Genomic DNA, 27,838 nt, shown 5'->3' with positions numbered 1-27,838 from the left:
ACCCTGCTAAACTTACCCTTTCTCAGGTCAGTTGCTAGGAGATATGGATAATCATTTTTAAAAGAATAATATATATTTTAACAGCGACAAATTAAAATCTATTAGAAAAACAATTTTTAAATATTTTCTAGAAAATTTAAGGAATTTGTCAAATAAGCAGAATGTAATTACATTTTTGTTCATTTTGTAATAGTTTTTTCATAACATAATGAAATGGGATTTCATAGCCTATAACATGCAAGGTAACTTAAGAGTACTTACTAGGATGTCTATGTGGGATAAATCAACAGTCACTTATCTTACCAAAATGATTAAAACACAATTGAGTCATGTCACAGTTATCTTTCAAAATCATATTTATAAATACAACATCTCATTATTTCATTTCCCTATTTTTTTTTCATCTTTTTTGGCCTTTTGTTGTATTTTACTGAATTAAGAGCTTAAATAAATGTCCTTTAAACAACAAAAAAAAGGTCAGAATAAAATCTGGCTTCCTTTAGATACAACATTTCTCATTAGTAATGAAAAACTCATGTTAAGATGCCTTATTAATATTTAATAAATGCTTGCTAAATGGTATGTAAGCTGCTGAAATGTTTAATGATACTTAAAATGGAGCTCATTTCATTGGGTTAATAGCTTGAAAAAGAGAAAATTAAAGGCCAGTGATCCATTTCAATAAATTGTTTAAAATATTTTGGTATTGACTTTGCATTAGAAATCAAATTAATCAATATATGAGTTAAGCCTTCATGTAATAATCACCTAATTCTGTAACTTTCCAGAAAATTGGCATTGCCTGAGCATATAGGAGAAATGTGCTTCCTTAACCCCAATTCCAACAAACAGCATGAAGTAGTAGTGGAAAGAGCACATGACCACGACCTGAATTTGATTCTTGACTCCAATACTTACCTAAGGAAAATCATTAACCCCTCTGCATCTCTGCTTCCTCACCTGTAAAATGGGGGTTTGTTGCTGTTTCTGTTCAATGATTTTAGTTGTATCTGACTTTTCATAACTCTATTTGTGGTTTTCTTGGCAATGATACTAGAGTGGTTTGCCTTCTCCAGGATATTTTACAGATGAGTAACTAAGACAAATAGGGTTAAGTGACTTGCCCAAGATTACATAGCTAGTAAGTATCTAAAGTCAGATTTGAATTTGGAAAGATGAGACTTCCTGACTTCAGACCCAGCATTTTATTATGTGCCAAAAAGGGGACAGTAATATTTAATTACTTTGCAATGAGTGTAGTTGGGGGGGGAAGTGCTTTGTAGATTGCTGTATTATTATTATTGTTGTCCTTATGTTAGAATCTTTCTTTCTTTCCTTTTTTTGTGGGGCAATGAGGGGGGTTAAGTGACTTGCCCAGGGTCACACAGCTAGGAAGTGTCAAGTGTCTGCGGCTGGATTTGAACTCAGATCCTCCTTAATCCAGGGCAGGTGCTTTATCCACTGCATCATCCAGCTGCCCCCCCTTATGTTAGAATCTTGATGCACCCCAGAGTTTCTTTCATGTTCTATATGGTTAATTTTAAAAAATGTTTATTGAATTGAAAGATAAAAACTTTATGTACTTAAATAAGCATTAGTTAAAGAGTGAAACAAAAATAATTAAGTGGCTACTATGTTGTTAGGTATTGCAACATGAGTCCACTGTGCATTCCTAGAAAGGAGGAGAGCCAGTATAAAGGCATGAGAGAAATAGAATTCTATGATTAGAAAAAATAATGGGTCAGTGAATAGTCTGTAAAACTACTTTCTAGTCTTGGATCTAGAATGAATTAACCATGACTTAAATTTCTCTACTTCTTAAGTTTTTTTTTTTTTACCTAAAAATGAATTGGTTAGATAGATTACTCCACCCAATTAAGTGTGTATGTTATACCTTCCTTGAGCCAACTCTGATGAGATTAAAGTCTTTGAGCTAATTCTGATTGAGTGTGAGGCTCATTCACTTCCCCACTCCTTCCCCATCTCTCCCCCAACTCCATAAGCCCTTTCCTGCTTCTTTCATGTGAGACTTCACCACGTTCTACCTCTCCCCTTTCCCCTCCCCCAGTGCATTCCTCTCCCCTCTCAATTTTACCCTAAAGATGTCATCATGGGGCAGCTAGGTGACACAGTAGACAAAGCACCCAGCTTGGACTCAGGAGGACCCAAGCCCAAATCTGGCCTCAGACACAAGACACTCACCAACCTCGCCCACCCCTCCCCAAAATAAACAAAAAATAAATGCTTTACAGATATCATCTCTTCATAATCAATTCCCACCTGTGCCCTCTGTCTAATTTATTCCTATCATCTGCCCTAATACTCAGAAAGCTCTTTTTTGATTTAGACATATCAACTTCCCATGTAGGAATGTAAACAGTTTAACCTTTTAACATTTCTCATGATTTCTTTTTCCTCTTTACCTTTTTATGCTTCTCTAGGGTCTTGCTATTGTTGTTGTTGTTCTTCTTCTTCTTATTATTATTAGTCTAACACTGTTTTCTATAGTCAGTGGTCTATATAGTTATCAGTTCCAAGACTTAGCTATGTAAGTTTTAAAAATAGTTGTGTAGGGGCAGCTAGGTGGCACAGTGGATAGAGCACTGGCCCTGGATTCAGGTTCAAATCCGTCCTCAGACACTTGACACGTACTAGCTGTGTGACCCTGGGCAACTCACTTAACCCTCATTGCCCCACAAAAACAAAAACAAAAAAGTCATGTAAAAATAGTTGTGTAGCATCAGCTATGTAAAGAAAGCAACTCCATGCCTGGGTAAATGCCCTCCCTCCCATACTTCAAATATCTAAATACAAATAAAGAACACGAAGAAACTATATAGACCTATGGTTTACAGGTAAGGGATCAGGGCTAAAATATTTCAAGCAATAAATCATGAATCATATAATCTCAGAGGCAGAAGCATCCTTGGAAGCTATTTCAACCCATACCTGACAAAGATCCCTCTAAACATCCACAAAGACTTCAATTTAATAACCCTAGTGAAGGCTAACCCATTACAGCAGTTCAGAATTATAAAGGGCTTTAGAGGGCAGGTCATCATCCTACACCTGCAGAAAAATACTATCTATAACACAACCACCAAATACTCATCTAACCTTGGCTTCATGAACTTCAATGAAAGGGAACCAACTATCACTTGGTGCATTTCATTATGTTTGTGGATCGTTCCAATTGTTAAGAAAACTCTCCTTATATATAATCTAAATTTGCCTCTTCCCAACTTCCATACATTGCTCCTTGTTCAAGTTTAATTGGAATAAGTTTCAAATTCAAGCAGAACAAATGAAATCTTGCTTCAATACGATAGTTCCTTAAATATTTGGAAAGATCAATCCCCTTCACTGTCTTTTATTCTCTAGATTAATTATCTCTAGTTCCTAAAAGCCATCCTCAAGGTTCATTAAATTTAACTCTATCAATTGGTTCAGTTTTTGACAAAGCCATCAAGTTACCTCTGGATCACTTTCTCTCCTTTCTTTAAAAAGTATTTCTTCAAATATTGATTTTTTCCAATTACAAGTAAAAAAAATTAACATCCAATTTTTAGAATTTCAGTCCCAAACTCTCTCCCTGTCTCACTCCTTCCCCTTCTTAAGAAGGCAAGCAATTTGATATAGATTATACATGTGCAGTCATACAAAACATAGCTTCATATTAATTATGTTGTTAAGGAAAACATAAACACATGAAAAAATAAAGTAAAAAATAGTATGTTTTGATCTGCATTCAGACTCCATCAGTTCTTTCTCTGGAGATGGATAGCATTTTTCATAAGTACTTTGGAATCATCTTAGATCTTTATATCACTGAGAATAGTTAGTCATTTCCAGTTGATCATTATTACAATATTGCTATTACTGTGTACATTGTTCTCCTTGTTCTTCTAACTTCACTTTGTACCAGTTCATGTAAGTCTTTCCAAGTTTTTCTGAATGCATCATATTCATCATTTCTCATAGCACAATAGTATACCAACACAATCATATACGACAACTTGTTTAGCCACTATCCAAATGACAGGACAGCCCCATAATTTCCAATTCTTTGCCACCACAAAAAGAGGTACTAGAAATATTTTTGTATACTATATGTCCTCTCCACCCTATACCCACCTTTTAAAAAAAAATCTCTTGGAGATACAGACCTAGTAGTGTTATTGTTGGGTCAAAGGATATGGACAGTTTTATGGTCCTTTGAGTATTGTTCCAAATTGCTGTCCAGAATGGTTGGCTCAGTTCACAACTCTACCAATAGTGAATTAGTGTCCCAAATTTCCCACCTCCCCTCCAACATTTGTCATTTTCCCTTTCTGCCACATTATCCAATCTGATAGGTCTATGCCTAGGTCCTGCCAAAATGCTTTCTAGTTTTCCCAAAAGTTTCTGTCATGGTGAGTTTTTGTCCCAAAAGTTGGGATCTTTGTATTTATCATGAACTAGATTACTATGATAATTTACTATGCTATATTGTTTACCTAATCTATTCCACTGATCCACTATTTTATTTCTTAGCCAGTAAAAGATTATTTTGATGATTACTGCTATATAATGCATTTTGAGATCTTGTATGACTAAGGCAACTTCCTTGACAATTTCTCTTCATTGATTCCTTTGAGAGTCTTGACCTTTTGTTCTTCCAGATGAATTTTGTAATATTTTTCTAGCACTATAAAATAATTTTTAGGTAGTTTATAGCAAATGAATAAATAAATTAACTTAGAATTAATTAGCATTTTTATTATATTGGCTCAGCCTATCCTTGAGCAATTAATAGTTCTCAAATTGTTTAACAAGATCTGGCTTTATTTGTGTGAAAAGTGTTTTGCAATTGTGTTCATATAGTTCCTGGTGTGAGATTTAAAATTGGATATTAGATCATAAATCTCCCCTACTTAACCTTTCCCTTAATTTATCTCCCAGACTAGTAAATGGAAGAAGCTTTTGGTTTTCTAGATAGACCTTTTATTGTTATGGTAGTCACAAGGTGATGTTGATTAGAAGGATAGGAAAGTAGAAACACAATACAAATCATCTTAAGTCTAAGCTTAGTCTATATTCCTTATAAAAACTCACCAAAACTGAAGGCCACCTTTGGAGAGAGAGAGACCGTCTGTGCAACGCAGCCAGGAGACCAGCAGAGCAGGAAAAAGCTCCACTTCCATTCTCTCCTTGCCTTTTAAGCTCGCACCCCAGAAGTCGAGTGCGTAGCAGGCAGTCTGACATGCGCAGTAGGTGGACTGGCGTGCGTAGCTCATGCCGTTGGTCTCCTCCCCAAAAGGGTGGTCCTTAAAAAAAACTGGTGTCTTTCACTGGGTTTGTCTTGGCAGTCACTCTCAATTATTTTATACTGTCTATAGTTGTGTGTCTCTCTGCTTCAAGTATGTTTCTTCTAAACAACATACTGTAGGATTCTGGCTTTTAATCTACTCTACTCTATTTTGTGGGGGGGGGGGTTGGGGGGTTGGGGGGCAGGGCAATGAGGGTTAAGTGACTTGCCCAGGGTCACACAGCTAGTAAGTGTCAAGTGTCTGAGGCCGGATTTGAACTCAAGTCCTCCTGAATCCAGGGCTGGTGCTCTATCCACTGCACCACCTAGCTGCCCCTATCTACTCAGTTTTATGGGTAAGTTCATCACATTCACATTCACAGTTATATAGTCTTCCTGCTGGACTTTGTTGGTAGTATATAGAAATGCTGATGATTTATGTGGATTTATTTTATATCCTGCAACTTTGCTAAAGTTGTTCATTGCTTCAATTAGTGTTTTAGTTGATTTGCTAGGATTCTCCAAGTATACCATATCATCTACACAGAATGATAGCTTTATTTCCTTATTACCTTTTCTAATTCCTTCAATTTCTTTTTCTTTTCTTTTTGCCATACCTAGCATTTCCAGTACTATGTTGTATGATTGTGGTGATAATGGGCACCCTTGCTTCATCCCTCATCTTTTTTGGGAAGGCTTCTAGCTCATCCCCATTATAGATAATGCCTGCTGATGGTTTTACATAGACACTACTAATCATTTAGAGGAAAGTTCCACTTATCTCTGTGTTTTAGTGTTATTTAAAAGGAAAAAAAACAAGAACCAGAAATGAGTGTTATATTTTCTCAGAAGCTTTTCTGTATGTATTGAGATAATTATGATTTCTGTTGGTTTTGTTATTGATATAGTCATTATGTTGATAGTTTTCCTAATGCTGAACCAGCCCTGCAATCCTGGTATAAACCCCATCTGGTCATTGTATATGATCTTTGTGAGATATTGTTTCAATCACCTTGCTAGTATTTTATTTTAAAATTTTTGCATCAATATTCATTGGGGAAATTGTTTTTTTCTTCCTCTGTTTTTTTTTTTTTTTAGTGAGGCAATTGGGGTTAAGTGACTTGCCCAGGGTCACACAGCTAGTAAGTGTTAAGTGTCTGAGGCTGGATTTGAACTCAGGTACTCCTGACTCCAAGGCCAGTGCTCTATCCACTGCGCCACCTAGCTGCCCCCTCTTCCTCTGTTTTTGCACTTCCTAGTTTAGGTATCAGTACCATATTTGTGCCTGTTTATATAGTATTAGAATTAATTGTTCTTTAAATGTTTGATAGAATTCACTTGTGAATATATATGGTCCTGGGAGTTTTTTCTTAGGGGGCCCACTGATGATCATGCTTGTTCAATTTCTTTTTTCTAAGATAGAGTTGAGTGTTCTAATCCCTCTCTCCAGGGTAAGTGTAGTACTACATCTAAGTGTTCCATATCCTCTTCTGTTAATCTGGGCAAATTATATTTTTTGTATATATTCATCCATTTCACTTGAATTGTTATATTTATTTATTGTTGTTGGTGGTGTTTTGCTGGGCAGCGAGGGTTAAGTGACTTGCCCAGTGTCACACAGCTAGTAAGTGTCAAGTATCTGAGGCCAGATTTTAACTCAGGTCCTCCTGAATCCAGGGCTGGTGCTTTATCCACCGTGCCACCTAACTGCCCCAAATTGTTATATTTATCGGCATATATTGGGGCAAAATAGCTCCTAATAATGGTTTCAATTTCATCTTCTTTGGGGTAAATTCAACCTGTTCAGTTTTGATACTGGTAATTTGGTTTTCTTCTTTCTTTTTTTTTTAAACTGAATTAACCAATGGCTTATCTAATTTTTTTTTTCATAAACCAGCTTCTAGTTTTGTTTATTAGTTCAATGGTTTTCTTTCATTTTTATTAATCTCTCCTTTGATTTTTAGGATTTCCAATTTGTTCTTTAACTGGGAATTTAAAATTTGTTCTTTTCCTAGTTTTTCTTTAGTTGCACTCTCAATTCATAGAGCTCCTTTTCTTCTACTTTGTTGACCTAAACATTTATAGATATAAATTTCCCCTAAGTACAATTTTGCCTACATTCCATAAATTATGGTATATTGTTTCACTGTTATCATTTTCATAAATGAGTATTGATTGTTTCTATGATTTGTTCTTTGACCCATTCATTATTTAGTATTATATTATTTAGTTTCCAATTAATTTTTAATCTATGATTCCATGGCCCTTTGTTGAATATAACTTTTTTTTGAATTTTTAATAAAGTATTTTATTTTTTTCCCATTACATGTAAAGATAGTTCTCAACTTTTGTTTATATAAGCTTTCCAATTTCAGATTTTTCTCCCTCCCTCCCCCCTCCCCTAGACAGCAGGTAATCTGATATAGGTTTTATATATATATATATATATATATATATATATATATATAATAACATTAAACATATTTCTGCATTAGTCATGTTATAAGAGAAAAATCAGAGCAATGATTAAAAACCTCAAAATAAAAAAACAACAGCACCAAAGACAAAAGAAATAGTATGGTTCATTCAGCTCTATACTCTACAATTCTTTTTTTTTTCCCCTGGATTTGGAGATCCTCTTCTATCATGAGTTCCCTGGAACTCTTTTGTACCATTGCATTGGTGAGAAGAATATAGTCCATCACAGTAGATAAACACACAATTTTGATGATACTGTGTACAATGTTCTTCTGGTTCTGGTCATCTCACTCATTATCAGCTCATGCAAGACCCTCCAGGTTTCTCTGAACTCCTCCTGCTCATCATTTCTTACAGCACAATAATATTCCATTACATTCATATACCACAACTTGTCCAGCCATTCCCCAATGGATGGGCATCCCTTCAACTTCCAATTCCTTGCTACCACATAAAGAGAAGCTATAAATATTTTTATACATGTGGGTCCCTCTCCCCTTTCTATGATCTCTTTGGGAAAAAGATCCAAAAGTGGTATTGCTGGGTCAAAGGGTATGCACAGCTTTATAGCCCTTTGGGCATAATTGAATATAACTTTTATTACATTATGATCTAAAAAGGATGCCTTTAATAATCCTGCTTTCTTATATTTAGTTGTGAGGTTTTTATGCCATAAATACATCATTAATTATTGTGTAGGTGCCATATACCACTGAGAAAAATGTATATTCCTTTCTATTCCCATTCCATTTTCTCTAGAGGTCTATCATATCTATTTTTCTAAAATTCTGTTCACCTCCTTAACTTATTACTTATTTATTTGTTGAGGTTCCCCACTAATATAGTTTTCCCCCTTTTTTCTTTTTCTTTTTGGTGGGGCAATGAGGGTTAAGGGACTTGCCCAGGGTCACACAGCTAGTAAGTGTCAAGTGTCTGAGGCTGAATTTGAACTCAGGTACTCCTGAATCCAGGGCCAATGCTTTATCCATTGCACCACCTAGCTGCCCCACTAATATAGTTTTTTTTTTGTTTGCTTTTGGTTTTTCTGTGAGGCAATTGGGGTTAAGTGACTTGCCCAGGGTCACACAGCTAGTAAGTGTTAAGTGTCTGAGACTGTATTTGAATTCAGGTCCTCCTGAATCCACGGCTGGTGCTCTATCTACTGCACCACCTAGCTGTCCCCTCATTAATATAGTTTTGATGTCTATTTCTTCCTGTAACTCATTTGTTCCCCCTGCTTTTTTTATTTCAGCTGAAGCAAAATAGATTCTTCTCCACCCCCTTACCTTTACTCTGTGTGTGTCTTTCTCCTTCAAGTATGTTTCTTCTAAACAACATACTGCAGGATTCTGGCTTTTAATCTACTCTATCTACTCTATTTTGGGTTTTTTTTGGGGGGGGCAGGGCAATGAGGGTTAAGTAACTTGCCCAGGGTCACACAGCTAGCAAGTGTCAAGTGTCTGAGGCTGGATGTGAACTCAGGTCCTCCTGAATCCAGGGCTGGTGCTCTATCCACTGCACCACCTAGCTGACCCATCTACTCTATTTTATGGGTAAGTTCATCACATTCACATTCACAGTTATTACAAGCTGTGTATTTCCCTCCATCTTGTTTTTTCCCATTTCTTCTCTCTCTCCTTTCATCCTGTCCCTCATCAAAAGTGTGGGGGTTTTTTTTGGGGGGGGGGAGGGCGAGGCAGTGGGGGTTAAGTGACTTGGCCAAGGTCACACGGGTAGTAAGTGTCAATGAGACCGGATTTGAACTCAGGTCCTCCTGAATCCAGGGCTGGTGTTTTATCCACTGTGCTGCCTAAGCTGCCCCAAAAGTGTTCTGTTTTGACCACTGCCTCTTCCAATCCACCCTTCATTCTATTGACCACTACCCACCCATCTCTTGTCCCTTCTCCCTTCTACTTCCTTGTAGGGTAAGATAGCTTTATATGCCCCACTGAGTGTGGATGTTATTCCCTCTTTGAACCAACTCCAATGGGAGTAAGTCCAAGCAGTGCCCATTACCCTCCATCTTCCCCTCCACTATAAAAACTTTCATTTTTTAAAATGTGATATAATTTACCCCATTCTACCTCCCCCTTCCTTCTTCCCAGTTCATTCCTCTTTCTCACCCCTTAATTTTATTATTCTGGATATCATTCCAACATAGTCAACTCACATTTGTGCCCTTTATGTATAATCTTTCTATCTGCCATAATAATGAAAAAGTTCTTAGGAGTTATACGTATCATCTTTCCATACAGGAATATAAACAGTTTAATCATATCAAAGTCCCTTATGATTTCTTTCATGTTTACCTTTTTATGATTCTCTTGAGTCTTGTGTTTGAAAGTCAAGTTTTATATTCAGCTCTAGTCTTTTCATCAGGAATGCTTCAAAGTCCTCTATTTCACTGAATGTCCATTTTATTCTCCTGAAGAATTATACACAGTTTTGCTGGGTAGGTGATTCTTGGTTGTAATTATAACTCCTTTGCATGCTGGAATATCATATCCCAAGACCTCCAATTCTTTAATGTAGAGGCTGCTCAATCTTGGATTATCCTGAATGTGGCTCCCTGATATTTGAATGGTTTCTTTATGAATTCTTGCCATATTTTCTCCTTGACCTGAAAACTCTTGTATTTGACTCTAATATATCTGGGCATTTTCATTTTAGGATCTCTTTCCAGAAGTGATTGGTGGATTCTTTTAATTTCTCTTGTACTTTCTGGTTCTAGGATATCAGGGTAGTTTTCTTGATAATTTCTTGAAATATGATGTCTAGGCTTTTTTTTTTTTTAATCACAACTTTCAGGTAGTCCAATAATTCTTAAATTATTTGTCTTGGATCTATTTTTCAGGTTAGTTGTTTTTCCAATGAGATTTCACATTTTCTTCTATTTTTCATTCTTTTTACCTTGATTATTCCTTGATGTCTCATGGAGCCATTAACTTCTACCTGTCCAATTCTAATTTTTAAGGAATTATTTTCTTCAGTGGGCTTTTGTACTTCCTTTTCCATTTGGCCAATTCTACTTTTTAAAAGACTTCTTCTATTCATTGGATTTTTGTGCCTCTTTTGCCATTTGGCCTATTCTGTTTTTAAGGTGTTATTTTCTTCAGTATTCAGATGAGCCTCCTTTACCAAGCTGTTGACTCTTTTTTCATGATTTTCTTTCATCACTCTCATTTCTTTTGCCAATTTTTCTCTACCTCTCTGATTTTTAAAATCCTTTTGAGCTATTCCAGGGCCTGAGGCCAATTCGTATTTTTCACTGAGGCTTTGCATGTAAGCTCCTTTGATTTCATTATCTTCTTCTGAGTTTTTGTTTTGATTTTCCTTGTCACCATAGTAAGTTTCTATGATCAGTTTCTTTTATTGTTGTTTACTCATTTCCCAGCTTATTTAGTCACTTTTAACTTTATCTTAAAATTGGGTTCCAGGTTTTCAGAGCTAGTTCTGGGGGTCAGCAAGCTTTCCTTTCCTCTAAGGTGGCATGATCTAAGGAGAGGTATGGTCATTGTTCTCCTGGCCTGTGCTCTGGTCTGTGAACAGTCGACCACAAAAATTCTTTTCCAGTCTCGAACTATGAGCAGGGTCCCAGCTCCTGCTACTGCTCCGCTTTGTCCTAGTACTGTGTCCCAGAACCACATATGAGCAATGTAACAGAATCCTGTTCCTAGTGCCAGCAAAAGGTCCCTTGTAATCTTCTTCTGACTAGTTGTCTAACCCCTTTTACCATGTGTGGGTTAAGAGCTCAAGGAAACCACCTCCAATTGAGTTTCAGCCTGTTGCTGGCTTGCTGGGCAATGCTGGTACTGGTGTTGCCTTGCTGGACTGTATTCCACTCTCACTTTAGTGATTAGAGACCTTTCTTGCCAACTGGTCAAGTTGTCTTGGGCTGGAAATTTGTTTCATTCTATCCTTTTGTTGGTTCTGCCACTTCAGAATTTCTTTTGAGGCATTATTTTAACTTTGTTTGGAGGTAAATTTGGAAGGATCTCAGGTAAATCCCTGCCTTTCCTCTGTTATCTTGGCTCTGCCCCGACCCTCAATCCTTTCTTAAGGAGCTTAGTCTCTATCTCACAATCTCTACCCAAATCCTCAAAGTGTATGGAGGACGACTTCAATAGAAAAATGGATTTTTCTTCAAATGTTCCAGCCTGCCAGTTATTCAGTTTCCTCTATTACTGTGACCTATATTTCCACTTCAAATCTTATCCTAGATCCCCAACCACAAGCCTTGCTTGAGTTTGAATCCCAGCTCTGCCACTGACTACCTGGGGGACTTTGGACAAGACAATTCACCTATGGATCTCACCTGCAAAATGGGGGCAGGGGGTTGTTTAGATAATTTCTAAGTCCCCTGAAAGCTTTAGAGATATGATCCTATTTTTAAGAAATCCCACAAAGGCTGTCTTCTGGAAGAATATAATGAGCTACCTGGGTTCTTTATATTTCTTGCATTTATACATATGTTCCTAGGAATCCATTGTATCTATATTCAGTACCTATATTGTATTATATTTAGTATTTATTTTGCCAGAAAAAGCCTTGTTATTCATATTTGGGGAGACCTAGACTCAAGCCATACATAAATTCTGTTTTAGGAATGACTGTAGTTTTAATCCAGAAAGAAAAGTCTTCTGGGATCAAATGACCCTAACTAAATTCAATCCATGTGAAATCAATCTGGGGGAGGTGGGGAGGGCACAAAGGATAAAGATGGTGGTGGGTTTGTTCAGGGTTTGAATGGGCTGACCTCTAATAGACCTGAAGCCTTCAATCCTTTCTGGAAACCTCACACATCCTAGGGGCTCATCTGAGTTTGCTTATTTGTTTTTAGCTAGCCCTGATGTGGGTTAAGACTGTGCTTCTATTTTGACCATTACAGGGATCCACTGTAAAAACTTTAGGTTGCTTTATATGATACAGAGATACACTACAGTAATTTTCACATGGACCTGTATTTGCATTATCCCAATTGAAGAATTTTTGTTTGGAATTCCATTTTGAGTTGTTCTATTGCTTCAAGGACTCATTGGAGTTATTTTTTACCCAGGATAGCCTAGTTTCTCACTTGGATTGAGTTGGTAACTTAACATCAATTGAATCCCTGATGGGAGAGCCCCACAGCCTTCAGAGCTCATCTAGCACAAGATTCCTCTGAGGGGAAAACTTATTTTCAAACTTATTTTCTTTTCTTTCCTTTTCATTATCTAGCTTATAATATTATTAATGGTTTGTTTTATTTTAAAATTGTTCTTTCTTAATTATTTTGGGGTAGAACAAGTCCTTAGAAAACACTAAGATGGCAATATATGAGAACTTTTTAAAATGCTTTTGGTTGAGTCTGTATAACCATGTATTTAGAGTTGAGCATAATCTCTGGGCCCAACCGCTATGGAAGGTCTAGACCCTCACAACAGACTGTTAATGGGCGGGGGAGGAGTATCTAAGTACTGTTCTTCATGGAGTTTGTGAAAATTCAGCACATGAAACTTAGGAAGCAATAAAAAATTGCGCGTAATAGATAATTATTGGAGTCTTCCAAGGTCCTCAAAGAACTATACAGAATTAAAGATATGGATGAATTTGCTCAAAAGAAACCTAGTTCAGTTTTCAGGGGTAGCAAATCTGGAGACAAGAATAAAATGAGGGTGATCAGAACTTTTGATTAATCCCAAATCTACCATGTCAGAAGGGACACTTTCCATGAAGATAGACAGATACCCTTGCTAAAAGGACATGGAGAAATCTTCCAATTATTTCTCAGTGACTAGGGCTGCCTCCAAGATGACTGGAGATGGAGAGCTAGGGAGAAAGATTCTGGTCAGATGAGCTACCCCATCTGGTCTCTAAGACTGATCTGTGAAATAGCCCACCCTTTTTACCTTTTTCTTTTTTAGACAATTTTTCTCCTTTGGATTTCCAGACCTGAGTGCAGCAAAAGAGTATGATGATAGAGTCAGGTTCTCCCCTCCACCCAAAGGAGGCAATTTAAGGGAGGAGATGTACATAACAAGTGTCCTGTTCTGGCCTTGGAAAACTTGAAAGGAGAGTTCTTAGACACCAAGTCCCTGGTCGCCTTCTTGTGGATTTCGTTCCTTCTCTGAGCAAGTTAGAGGTGAGTGAGCCTGAAAATGGGAGGTTTTCAGTCTTTGGGTTACCTCTTGGGTAATCACACTTCTTGGAGAAGAAGAGAACCACAACAGGTTTATCCTACGGTTGGAGGAACCAGCAGATCTGAACCTTTCCAACTCTCCATGATATTTCTGTGAGTCCAAAGTGAATGGGAAATATTTATTTATTAGTCCCATAAAATGTATCTACATTCCGGAGAAGTTTAATGAATATAATAGGTTATTTAGATACTTTGTGTTATAAATTTCATATTTACTTAAATAGGTTCATATTATTTCACCCAACAGAATTAAAGCTCTTAAAAGGCAAAAACAGTCTCATGTTTTGTCTGTGTGCCCTCCTGGTCCCCAGAACAGAGTAGGTATGTAGTAAATGCATGTTGAAATGGATGAGTAAATCATATGATTTCCAACAACTGAATCACCTCCATTATTCAGTACTCAGAAATAGTGTCCTTATTGCTCCCTTTGCCTCACTTCTCCTGAAACAATTTTTTATCTTCACTGAATCTCCAGACCCTTTCATGGTACAGTGAAAAGAAAATAGGCTCTGGAGTCAGTGGTGGCAGAGAATTGTAAATTGAAGGGAAGCCTGTCAGTTGGGGAATGGCTAAGCAAATTGTAGTATAGGATTGTGTTGTTATACTATTGTGCTATGAGAAATGATGAACATGATGCTTTCAGAAAAACCTGGAAAGACTCACATGAATTGATGCAAAGTGAAGTGAGAAGGACCAAGAGAACATTGTATACATTAATAGCAGTATTGCAATAATGATCCACTGGGAATGACTAACTATTCTCAGCAATATAAAGATCTAAGACAATTCCAAAGTTCCTATAATTAAAAAGATGAACAATGCTATCCATCTCCAGAGAAAGAGCTGATAGAACCTGAATGTGATTGAAGCATACACATTTTTACTTTCTTTATTTTTTGTGGGGGTTTTGTCTATATTTTCTTTCACAATGACTAATATGAAACTATGTTTTGTATGACTGAACATATATGACCTATGTCAAATTGCTTGCATTCTCAAGGAGGGGATAGGGTTAGGAAAGAGAAAAAGAATTTGGAACTCAAAAATTTTTTAAATGACTGTTAAAATTTTTACAAGTAATTGGGAAATATTTAACAAAATAAATAAACTTTAAAAAAGAAAAGAATATTCTCTCCTTATGGAATTCTATGACATGCTTTCTCTTGGTTTTCCTCCTACTTATCTCCTATCTGACCTTTCAATCTCAGTCTTCTTTGCGAGCATCATTTATACTATACAGACTATAGACAGACCTCCAAGGCTCTATGTTCTAAGCCATCTTCTCTTCTCTCTCTTTCATATTCTCACTGCATGATCTCATTAGATCCCTTGGGTTTCATTATCATCTCTATGCAGAGGAATCATGGATCAGCTCCATTCCTCCATCACTAATTCCCTGTTAAACATTTTGAACAAAATGTCCCATAAGCATCTCAAACTTGACATGTCCAAAATAGAGCTTATTATTTTTCCCCAAACCTACCCTCTTCCAAGCTTGTTATTACTGTCAAGGGCACTATCATTCCTGTTGTCATTCTTATCTCCTTGTTCATACTCACTTCATATATGTAATCAATAACCAATTCTCATCATTTCTAACTATAAAATCCCTTGCCTCGCTCCCACCCTCAAATCTTCACTCATACAGTCACCGCTCTAGTTCAGGACTTTATCATCTCTTGCCTGTAGAAGAGCAGTAAAGGCAAAAGTCTTTATTCAGCTCCCTGCTCCAAATCTTTCTCAACTCCACCCTGTCATCCACAAAGGAGTCAGCATGACTTTCCTAATGTGTAGTTCTGACAAGGACACTGCCCTGCTTCATAAACTACAGTGGCACCCAACTACCTCTAAAAGCAGTATCAACTCCTTTTCATTTGAAGCCCTCACAATTTAACCACAATCTACTTTTTCAGACTTTTATATTATTCCCTTTCATATTCCCTACAGTTGAGACAGATAAACCTTATTGTTCTTCATAGATTGCATAGATTCCTCCTCTATTTGTTTCTTTGCACTGTCTGTACCTTTTGCTAGGAATGCGGTCCTTCCTTATTTCTGTCTCTTAGAATCTCTAGGCTCCTTCAAGACTTGGCTCAAGCATCATATTCTATAAGAAGTCTTTCTTGATCTACTCCCTCCCTCCCAACTTCTAGTGCCCTCCCTCCCTCAGTAAATTACCTTGTATCTATTTTGTTGTATATAACCACATAGTGTTCTCCCCAAAGAAAATAAGTTCACTGAGGGCAGGGATTATTTTCCTTTATATTTTTTTTATCTTAAGCACTTAGGCACAGTGGTGTCTGAAGAGCACATAGCAAGCAGGAGCTTAATAAATGCTTGCTGCAACATGTAACATGTCAGATCATGAAGTATATTCAAAATGTAGAAATCCAGGAAAATTTTCTTAAGATAAGGACAGATATTAAGATTTTAAGGAAAGGTGGCTACTTTTGAAGTAGATGAAATCAACAAAAGTCTTGCTTAAGGACAAGTAATCAGTTAGATATTTTGGTGTGCAATGAAAAAGAAAAAGATTTAATTTAGTATTTAATTGCAAATTGAAGCTTGAATAAAAATGGGGGAAAACTGAGGAAAATGAAAATGGCATATAAAAAAACCAAACCTGGGGGGCAGCTAGGTGGCACAGTGGATAAGGCACTGGCCCTAGATTCGGGAGGACCTGAGTTCAAATCTGGCCTCAGACATTGACACTTACTAGCTGTGTGACCCCCGGGCAAGTCACTTAATCCTCATTGCCCCACCCCAAAAAACAAAAACAAAAACAAAAACAAAAACAAAAAAACAAACCCTGTAATATTTACAAAGAATACAAATACATATTTTTCAGAATCCATCTAAATTAAGAAGCATTTCCCACCAAGACCCAGAACTACAATTTCTTAACCTAGAACGAGCAAAAAACAAACCAATGTGTTAAAAATTAAGGGCACTTTTCTTACCGTAATTCTCTTCATATCCAGCTGGCGGAGTTGCATCATATGCTGAAGGATAGTGTGTTTGTACCATGACTCTTGAGCTATTGGATTGCCATCAAGAGTGATGTCTGAGAGAGAAGTGGAGTCAGCAAGGCACAGAATATCTTCAAAACTATAGAAAAAAGAACAACATATGATCATTCTTAAACCATTAAGTAACACTTTTGTTTTTCCTGGAGGTTAACTATAACTTTTATTAATTAACCTTTCAACAGCCATGTTAAATTCTCACTTCATATTTCCATTCTCACTTAAATGGCTCTTTCCACCTTCCAGAAACCAGTCATGATGGAGAAATGAGGAGGGATGTGGTTCCTTCCCTACCTCCAGATCCTCAGGGCTTAGTTATTTAAAAGATCTAGAGGGGCAGCTAGGTGGCGCAGTGGATAGAGCACCAGCCCTGGAGTCAGGAGTACCTGAGTTCAAATCCGGCCTCAGACACTTAATACTTACTAGCTGTGTGACCCTGGGCAAGTCACTTAACCCCAACTGCCTCACTAAAAAAAAAAAAAAAAAAAAAAAAAGGTCTAGAAGCCTTATGTGACTATCAGTTGAGACAACAGGAAGAGGGCACTTACAATGATATTTCTGTCTTGTACAGTAGTTTAAAAGAGCAAAAGGATATACAAGAACCCCACTCTTCCATGGCTCTTCCATAGCTCAACACAAATGGCAGCAGCCTTAGTATTCACCTTATTTGGGCTATGTGTTTCTAACATCCAGGAAATTCTATTAGATGAGAGCAACCAAGGCAATCTAGACTGACCCAGTATAAATGACTTAAAAGGTTCAGCATTCACTGTAAAAGTTCAGACACAGAACAATATATGAACCTGAGAGTCTTGATTTCATCTCCTTTTATTTTTTTATTATTATTATTTTTTTGGTTTGTTTTTGTGGGGCAATGAGGGTTAAGTGACTTGCCCAGGGCCACACAGCTAGTATGTGTTAAGTGTCTGAGACCAAATTTGAACTCAGGTCCTCCTGAATCCAGGGCCAGTGCTCTATCCACTGTGCCACCTAGCTACCCCCCATCTCCTTTTAACTTTGCCTGTAGCCTATCAATCAGATTTTGTCGGATTCTTACCTACCTTCGCAATCATAAAATTGCCTATCTTCTCTCTGAAAGTTTATCTTGCATTACTCTATGAAACTTAAAAGTCATCTACCCTGACTTAGAACAGTGGAAACTACTCATACTTTAATTTATGTAAAATATTTATTAAAATCCTTCTTGAAATAAAAGCCATTTACTATTGTGCTAAGTACTGTAAAAAATACAAAATAGCAGTGCTAGGAGATTCAGTGGATAGTGCTGAACTCAGGAAGACCCGAGTTCAAATCCTCTCTCAGACACTTACTAGCCTTGTGCCCCTATTTCATTGAACTATGGTTTCCACAGCCATAAAATGGGAATAATAATAACCCCTACCTCGAGGGCTGTTGTAAGAACCAAATCAAATAAAATATGTAGAGCACCCACAAGCCTTAAAGCATTACATGAATACTAGCTCTTCAAAGGAAGTAAGACTGAAGCTTTCTGCCCGCTGGAAATTTATAGTCTAGTAAGACATAGGAACATAAACCAATCAGAACATCCCAAGATAGCAACTCTTTATTCAAACATCCTAATTGGAACTTTGAGGTCGAGTAATTCACTGACCACATCCCACTTCTCCAGCCACCCTCCTGTTTGGCATGTGTGCCTGCCATTCTCTCCTGTCTCCTTCCCAATCTATTAGCTTTTCACTCTCATTACAGAGCTTGAATGCCTTCACTGTACTTTCTTTATCTTCCTTTAGTTTCAATCCTAATCCTTACCAAACCTCAAAGGATTCCGATTTGCCATTTCCTTACTCCATTTTCTACTGTGATTTTTGAAACACCAAACTCTTGAATTCAATAAACATTTATTAAACTCCAACTATCTGTAAGATACCATGCTAGTCACTGAATATAGAAAGATAAAAACCCAAGTCCCTGCCTGCCCTCCAGAGACTCATTCTGCCAAAATGATGTAACATGCACACAAAGAAGTAAATACAAGATAATTTGAGAAGGGAGGGATTATTAACAACTGCAGTCAATTGAGAAATTTTAGGAAATGTTCCTTTAGAACAGGATCATAGGCTCATAAAACTAGAGCTAGAAGGGGTACTGGAGCTGAGTCCTGAAGTAACGACCAGCCAGAGCTCCAGAGGGCCAGTGATGAAGCGTACTACTTCCTGAGAGAAATCATGGACTCCTGAAGAATGAGACATATACTTATTAAACATAGTCAGTATAGGAATTTGTTTTACCTGGCTCTCTGCATATTTGTTACAAGGGTTTGCCTTTTTCCCCCAGTGGTGAGGGAGAATGGGAAGGAGAGAAAATAATTTTTTTTTAATGAAAAAGTAAAATTTAAATGAACTTCCTAGAGACAGGAGACCAGCAAGTAGGCCAATTCAGCTAAAATAATAATAGCTAAGAGCTAGCATTTATATACTTACTATGTGCCAGGTATTGTGCTAAGGTGCTTTACAATTATTATCTTATTTGAACCTCATAACAACCCTGGGAAGTAGGTGGTATCATCACCCCCATTTTACAGATGAAGAACTGAGGCAAAGAGAGGTTAAGTGACTTGCCCAGGGTCATACAGGTAAGACCTTACTTAAATTGAAATATTTCTGACTCTAGGGCTGGTGCCATCCACCTGTCTCTACTGGAATGTAGAATGAATGAAGGAAAGCATTATGAAATAAGTTTAGAAGTCTGCATTTTGTCATAGTTTTATAGTTTGTGTACTAATAAGAAACTATGAACCTTTTTAAGCAGAAGAGTGAAAGAGTGACATCTGTGTCTCAGGAATAATTTGGCAGCTTTGTGGAGGATGGGTTAAAGTGAGAAAACTTCCTACATCTTCAAACTCTTCCTTTGAACTTGAATTAACATAAATTTGGCTTTCCTTTTAGAAAATCATATCTCTCATAACCTTCTCCAGTCCTCCCACAATCCACATTAGAAGCCCTAGGAAAAGTAGATGTACTCCTTACTGTCTATAATATACTTCTTCTCCCCTAAAATTCATGCAATCTTTAAAACAATCTCTCATCCCCCTTGATGTCATGTGCAGACTCCCAGACAATTCCTCCACTCTCTTCAATAACCTTTGTACTAATTCTGTTTTCTTCTTTACTTCTCTCCTGTTTGGAAAGTTGGAAAGTTTGCGAAGTTCAACAATCATGCTGATCACCCCTCTGATACACTCAGTTACCAATTCTTTGATGTCCTCAATTCCAATGACCTCCATCTCTATTCAATTTCAGCTACACACAAGAATTGGGATGAGATCTTAAATTCCAATATTCTACTCATTGACCACAATCTCCTCTCAGTCTACCTTTCTTACTCAATTCACTTATAATAAGCCTATTCTTAGCCCTCATTATGACTTCCAATCTCTTGACTGCTCCTAATTCTACAAACCTTTTCCACTATTCTGACTCCACACATTTCTAGCTAGCTTTAACCATGGTTAGCCACTTCAATATATTATTAATGCACTAGAATCCCATATCCCATTGATTTTCTAGAGTTACCACTTTTTTTTGATCATCCCCTTCAGAAATCCTGTTATCTGTTTTCTCTGTTCCTACACTGGGTTAAATGCTACTAAAGATTTTTTTTTAATTGTCATGATCTCTAATAATATAGATCTATTAACCTCAGCTTAGCACTTGCTAATGCATCAATACCTTCATTCAACACTTTAAACGAATCTCAATTCCCTGTGGTAACTCTTCAAAACCTTTCATTCTCCTCAAAGTCTAACACCATACATCCTTTACATTCACAGAAGATAACTCCTAGTTCACTGAGAATACTGAGGACATCCAACAAGAGTTCTTTAAACTCTAAACCTTGCATTATTTCCATCTTCTTTCTTTCTCTCTTATTTTTCCTCATGTCTCCAAGGAAAAGGTATCCATATTCTTTGCCAAAAATAATTCCTTTTTCTGTCCTGATCCTTTACTTTTTCCTCTGGGGCTTGCTACATCAAAGTTCCTCCTTCCAAATCTCTACAAAATCTTCTCTACCTTCCTACAAACACATTTAGCTTTTCTCAATTTTTTAAAAAAGCAAAAGAAAAGAAAAAAAAACTTCTTTAAGTCTCCATACCCCCTTGAAACTACTGTACTGTCTCCTTTCAGAAGAAATAGCATGAGCATGGCCCAATCCTCTGGCACCCAAAGGAGGGGGGCTATAGCTGTACCAGCACTTCTTAGCTAGAGCCCTTGCTTCTGCCTTCCCCATGCTAATCATGAGGATGTGGAAAAGTAGCAGCAGTAGCACCAGTATCATCAGGCCAGGACCACCCCTAAAGACCTAAGCCCACTCTAGGAAGACAGACTGCACAAGTAGCAACAGCAGGCTAACCAAGACCCATGGCCCTCACAAAGCTGCTAGCACATGCTCCGACCCATCCCACAATAATACCCCTTGAATATTATGAGCCTCATTTTTCATTTGCCATCAACTACTACCTCTACAAGTAACAATTTCTCTCCATCTTTTTCTCTCCTTACCCTGTATCAATCCATCAACTATACCTTCTAGAATTCCAATTTACTAGTAAACAAATTTCTCTAAATCCTGGACCTCTTTCTTACATGCTCCTTCCACTTAGCATTCCTCATGGAAACCTAGCTTTCTCAGTGACACTTCATCTCTGGCCATCAAGGCCCCCCCAAATGATGATCCTGGGGTAGAGGGGATGGGAAAGGAGGAATCAGTTTATTCCTTACTCCCTACTGACACTTCCAGAGTCTTCTTTTACCACCACAACTCAGACATCTCTTCTTTGAAGTTCACACCAACAACATTTTCTATCCAATCCAGATTATGGTAGCTGTTACATACTGGTTGCCCAGATCTTTTGTCCTCTTTTCTGAAGAGTTCAGCACTAGGCATACCATCTTCCTCTCCTCCCCAACTTCTGCACTTATAGCAGGAGACTTCAACATCAATGTTGATGCTCCTTACAATTCCCTAACTTCCCAATTTCTCAGTCTCCTTATCTCATGACATCTCAGCCACATACGAATGTTCACACACTGGATCTCATTATTGCATACAGATGTTCCACTTCCCCAATTAACTATACTGACATTCCTTTATTTGATCATAATGGCCTATCATTCTATCTCCCTGTGTCTGACACTTCTTAAATCTATACTTTGCCTTCATCGAGATCAACAATCCTTCCACTGTGCAGTACTTTCTCAAGCTATTACTTTTGCCCTGACTTAATTTCCTTCCCTCTTCATTCTTGACCCCATAATTAGTCAATTAAATTCTACACTGTCTATTACTCTCAAATCCCCTGGATTCCCTGTCCTATCAATATTCATTTACCAAGGTAAATGCTAGTTCCAATGCAAATCCAGATCCGGAGAAATTGAATCAAAGAGCCACATAATTAAAAACAACCCCCCCTTTTTAACTAAATACTGTATAAACAGTCATTAAGGATATACTAGTGTAGCACTCCAGATCCAGCTCTCCAGATGTCCAACTATGGGGACACACCCAGGACAATAATAACAGCCTATGTAAGAATAGTTACAAAAAACCTAAGAGCTATTCTCTCTTCCTGACATTAGTTTATACTAGATAGACAGAGAGCATGCATTTACTAAACACCTACTTTGTGCTAGGTGCTAGGGCTACAAGTACAAGCAAAAAAATAGCCATTACCTAAAGGAACTTGAGCTGGTAGCATAATGATGAGTGCTGGGTCTACAGTCAGGAAGATCTGAGGCTGGGTGTGGTAAAATAATGAAATCTGGCAGATGCCTCAGATAACTTACTAGCTGTGTGACCCTAAGTCAGTCACTTAACCTCTGTTTGCTTCCATTTCCTCAATTGTAAAAATAGAGGTAATAACAGCACCTATCTCCCACAGTAGTTATGAGGATTAAATGGGATAAAATTTGTAAAAGTGCTTATTCACACAGTAGCACATATAGCTGGTATGGTGGATGGAATCTTGTATAATTTTTACATATGCATAAGAAACACCTCGTTGGTAGATATTTTGATCTACAAAATAAAAAAATGTTTTAGATAGTCTATAAAAAATAAGCACAGGGGTAGCTAGGTGGTACAGTGGATGAAGCACCAGCCCTGGATTCAGGAGCACCTGAGTTCAAATCCGGCCTCAGACACTTGATACTTACTAGCTGTGTGACCCTGGGCAAGTCACTTAACCCCAATTGCCTCACCAAAAATAATAATAATGATGATAATGAGCACAGTAGGATTATGTAAAATTATTTTAGTCTAACTATGTAGTGGTAAAATGTGGTCTACTATGGAGTATCACTTGATAGTCTGCTGGCTCTTTTTTTTTAGTGAGGCAATTGGGGTTAAGTGACTTGCCCAGGGTCACACAGCTAGTAAGTATCAAGTGTCTGATGCCGGATTTGAACTCAAATACTCCTGACTCCAGGGCCGGTGCTCTATCCACTGCACCACCTAGCTGCCCTGGCTCTTTTTTAATATCCTCAATTAGAGATGATCCTCAATTACCTAAGCCAGTTAAGTTTGTAGGACAGTTTCTTTTAGAGAAAAACTAGACTAGTCTCCATGGCAGATAGTTACTACCACATCCACATATCCCTCCGTTGCAAAGTGTTAAGATACTCTGGAGGATCTTTCACCACTTAAATAACTTTTGGGATATTATTGGAAAACCCCAATCCAGGAATTCAAGAGGCATGGTATAGGCAATGCTGGAGGGGTGGGGGTGGGTGGGAGGGGGAACAGTGCAGATAAAACAAAAGGAAAGACAACAAACAAGTAGTATCTCCCTGAAGAAGTGCCTAAATATGGGAAAGAGCAAAGACCAGTCGGTAATCCTGGATTTTCTCTCCTACTTTATGAAGGACCAAGTCAAGGATCCTAACAAAATAGGTTAAGTCATAGTTGATGCCAAATCTCTTCAATTCACAAAGTAGACATAAAATGATGATAATGAATATAAACAGCAATATGACTGTGAGGAAATAGGTAATTGTCTCCTCTCAATGAGGATATAACAGTCAATTATACTCCTCCTGACCTGTCTTAAGGACAAAGGTCTCAGATCCCCTCCTCCCTCTCTGGCAAACAAAATCACATGGATCAAGGAGCCCCAAGTTGGTCTCAATTAGGTCTGCTCCTGAGCTATGTCTATATAAGGGAGGATTAAAGAATTGTCCCTGTATGGCCTCCCCCATGGGCTAAGAACTCAAAGAATAATTATGGAAATCAGGGATGGGAATATTGCATTCCGATTAGCTAGTTTTTGCACGTAGATTGTAACCCTTGTGTAATCAGGCCAATGATGAAAAAGGGGAGGGTCTATTTGTGTTAGGGACTAGGGGATAAAATGGGCCCGTGAGCCTCCATTCTTTGCACCTACTAGCTGCACACTAGGGTGCCCCTTTCTCGTGAAAAGGAAATAAACGAGCCTTTGTCACATCGCTGCTGAGTTCCAGAGAATTATTGAGAAGAAGATCATTTTTCCTCACAAGGACCATCAGCAACACAATGTAAATTATGAACTTCCAACACAGTCACCAATCCTCATAATGCATCAGGGTCATGTTTATCAAAGATAGCTAATGGGACATTATTATCCTCTTAGATGTAGTTTATCCTGATGCTAGAATTAATACCAAGATCACCCTATACCATCATCCACTCAGTACTCTTAGGCCCACCATCCAGGATCTTCCCATTCTAGGGAGCCCAATAGAGAAGAGAGAAATAATAATTACAAAAATGATAATAAACCTATGAACTCACAGTCAAAATGCAGACACACATACATATACAACTACTGAATAAAAAGTACTAACAGACTTTGCTTTGTTCAGTCATTTTTCAGTCCTATCCTACTCTTCATGGTCCCATTTGGGATTTTCTTGCCATTTCCTTCTCTAGCTCATTTTACAGATAAAGAAAGATTGAGGCAAACAGGGTTAAATGGCTTACAGGGTAAAATGGCTTGCCCAAGGTCACACAGCCAGGTTGTATTTGAGGCCAGATTTGAACTAATGAAGATGAGTCTTCCTGACTGTCCAGACCTGGGGCTCTATCCACTGTGTCATCTAGCTGAGACTTTCCTAGCCTTAACATAGTATTGAAAATATTCATCAATAAACATTCATGGCTTACTATGTACCAGTCACTGTGAATATAAAAGTCCAGACACTAAGAATACAGGAAAAGGGAAAGAGAAAAAAAGACAGTTTCTGCTGCTGCTCCCCACCCCCCCAAGTTTACAATTTAAGAGAGGAAGACTATGCAAAAGAAAGCTGAAAAGGTGGAAGTTGGGGAAGGGACATGATGATGATGTTCAGAGAAATGCAGTGAGGTAGAAAATTAAAACACAGTTGACTTGGGTACCCTCCTTAAATGAAATTTCTAGAAGGAGCTCTCCATCTCTACTTTTTCCAGTCAGAGGGAGGAGTTCCAGGGGCAGGGGGTGCTGATGAGGTGTGAGTTCCAGGGCTGAAGTGATCTGGCAGGATGATGAGGTTCCTGGGGCATGAAGTTGAAGTTCAGAGGCATATAGCCAGGTAGGAAATGAAGCATTACTAAGCCTTGATGTAATGATATAATGTGAACCTAGGTAATATATTTACTGAAGAATTAAACTGAAATGTTTAACTATATCATAAATTAAAGTTAAGTGACATTTGACTTCTACTATAAAACATGGCCATATACAATGTTAGACAACCTGACCTAAAACTTGATATTCAGCATTATTTTTAAAAATATATCAATGCAGACTATGTGATAGTTGACTTAATAAACTTTAAAATATAGAATAACAAAGTTAATCAGAAATAAGAAAAGTGTTGGTAAAGCAATTACTTCAGGAGGACAGGTACTCCCTTCATTGATTCAGATCATAACTCCTTTACCTCTTCTCATTTTGTACAATTTTTGATCATGTTTTCTTATAAATCCTTCAAAAAACTTCTGCTCTATATGCTATAGGCCTTCCCTTTTTAAAAATTAATATCTTATGGGTACCAACGTAGCACTCAAGATGTTGTCTCTTGTTCTTGCTATAAGAATAGAGAAGGAGCTGATACCTAGTCCTTCAATAATGTTTTACACTACTTTTCACCCATAAGTAAGTGTTAGTAACACCCCACAATTGGCTAATGCTTACCACACATCTTTCCATTCCCTTTGGTTTATTTGGAATTTCAGTTCTTATAGGATTGTAGTATTCCATGATTCATAGATATATAGCATCATAAAAGAATACTGGTTATTAAGGGGACAATATTTTTGCAGCAGCAAACAATGAGACTGAAATTAATATGAGATTTACCAAACATAATCCAGTTTAATCTCTTCTGCTAATCAATTCTGGGGCCATTTTATAATCTACATGCATTGTGTATTCAGTGAAGAGCTAACTTAAGCTGTTGTTCAATCAGATGCATGGCATAAACTGGGCAATATGTGTTTTTTATCAATTTTGTTAATTGATGTGTCTTTCCAATCTTCTCTGTCTACATGCTATTTCTTGTTTCTTACAGCATGGTAATATTCCATTACATTCATGTACTATAATTTGTTCAGTCATTCCTCAATGGATGGGTGTCTACTTCTTTTCCCATTCTTTGCTACCACAAAAAGTGTTAGTATCATATTTTGTTTTATGTTGAAACATTGTTTAAATCAATGAATGACCTCCTTAGGGTATATGGTTAGCTTTAAAATCCCTAGGTCAAAGGCTATGGGCCTTTAATTCACTTTATTTGCATAATTCCATATTGCTTTCTGAAGTGGTTGTACTGATTAAGAGCTCTACCAGCAGTTCACTAGTAGGCCTATCTTCCCACAATCCTTCCAGCATTGATTATTCCCATGTTTTTTCATTTATCAATTTGCTGGTCATGAGGTGAAACCTAAGAGTTGTTCTGATTTGCATTTTTCTTATTTGTTATTTAGAGTATTCTTTCATATAGTTGCTAATAATTTTCAGTGCTTTTGAAAACTGTTCATGTGGTTTGACCAGTTATGTATTGGGGAATGGGTTTTAGTCTTATATATTCATATTAGTTGTTTACATATATTGGATATCACATTCTTATCAGGAATATTCGTTACAGAGATATTTTTCTTTGACAGTCATTTTCCTTATCTTAGATGCCATAATTTTATTTGTAAATAAGCTTTTCAATTTCATGTAATCAAAATTACCAGTTTTATTTTTTGTAATTCACATTATTGTTTGGTTAAGAAAAAAATGTACATGTGTGTATGTGATTTATTTTATATATATATATATATATATATATATATATATATATATATACACACATATACATACATTTATATATCCTTCCCATAAATGTGAAAAGTTTGTGATTTGTTTCTCTTTTATTTTTTAGTGGTATGTTTTTTAATATTTAGAATACATATCTATTTTGAATTTATTGCAGGATATGGTGTAAGATGTTAGTCTAAGTCTAATTTCTGCCAGACTGGTTTCCAATTTTCCCAATGGGACTCTAGGAGAACACAATCCTCTAGAGAAAGGTAAACAGCTTAAACTGCTTTCTCCAAAGTTACCAATGATAAACTGCCAAATCAAAGGGTCTTATCTCAATCTTCATTTCATTGACTTCTCAGCACCATCTGGCACTAATTAATTATATTCTCCTCTTGAATATTTTCCTTGAATGTTAGGTCACTGTTTGATCTCTCCAGTGTACTTATATTATAACTTTTATAGTTATTTGCATTTCTGTCTTATCTCCCTACTAGAATATATGAAATGTATATAGTAATTACTAAAAAGAAAAAAATTCTGAGTATAGAAAAAACCTGTTGCTATCT

General features: G+C 37.2%; 1 protein-coding gene across 6 annotated transcripts in view; it reads right to left on the bottom strand.

The window, feature by feature from the left end:
• Positions 1–27,838, bottom strand: part of LRRC49 (leucine rich repeat containing 49) — a 188,393-nt gene that overhangs the window by 47,994 nt on the left and 112,561 nt on the right. For all 6 annotated transcript variants that reach the window (XM_043985807.1, XM_043985810.1, XM_043985808.1 and 3 more), the window contains one exon: positions 16,904–17,051. In XM_043985807.1, the coding sequence (XP_043841742.1) occupies positions 16,904–17,051 (148 nt within the window). The remainder of the gene's footprint in view (positions 1–16,903; positions 17,052–27,838) is intronic.

This window comes from Dromiciops gliroides, chromosome 2 (assembly GCF_019393635.1).
Source record: "Dromiciops gliroides isolate mDroGli1 chromosome 2, mDroGli1.pri, whole genome shotgun sequence".
NCBI classification, from domain to species: domain Eukaryota; kingdom Metazoa; phylum Chordata; class Mammalia; order Microbiotheria; family Microbiotheriidae; genus Dromiciops; species Dromiciops gliroides.
This window is presented reverse-complemented; position numbering and strand designations above follow the sequence as displayed.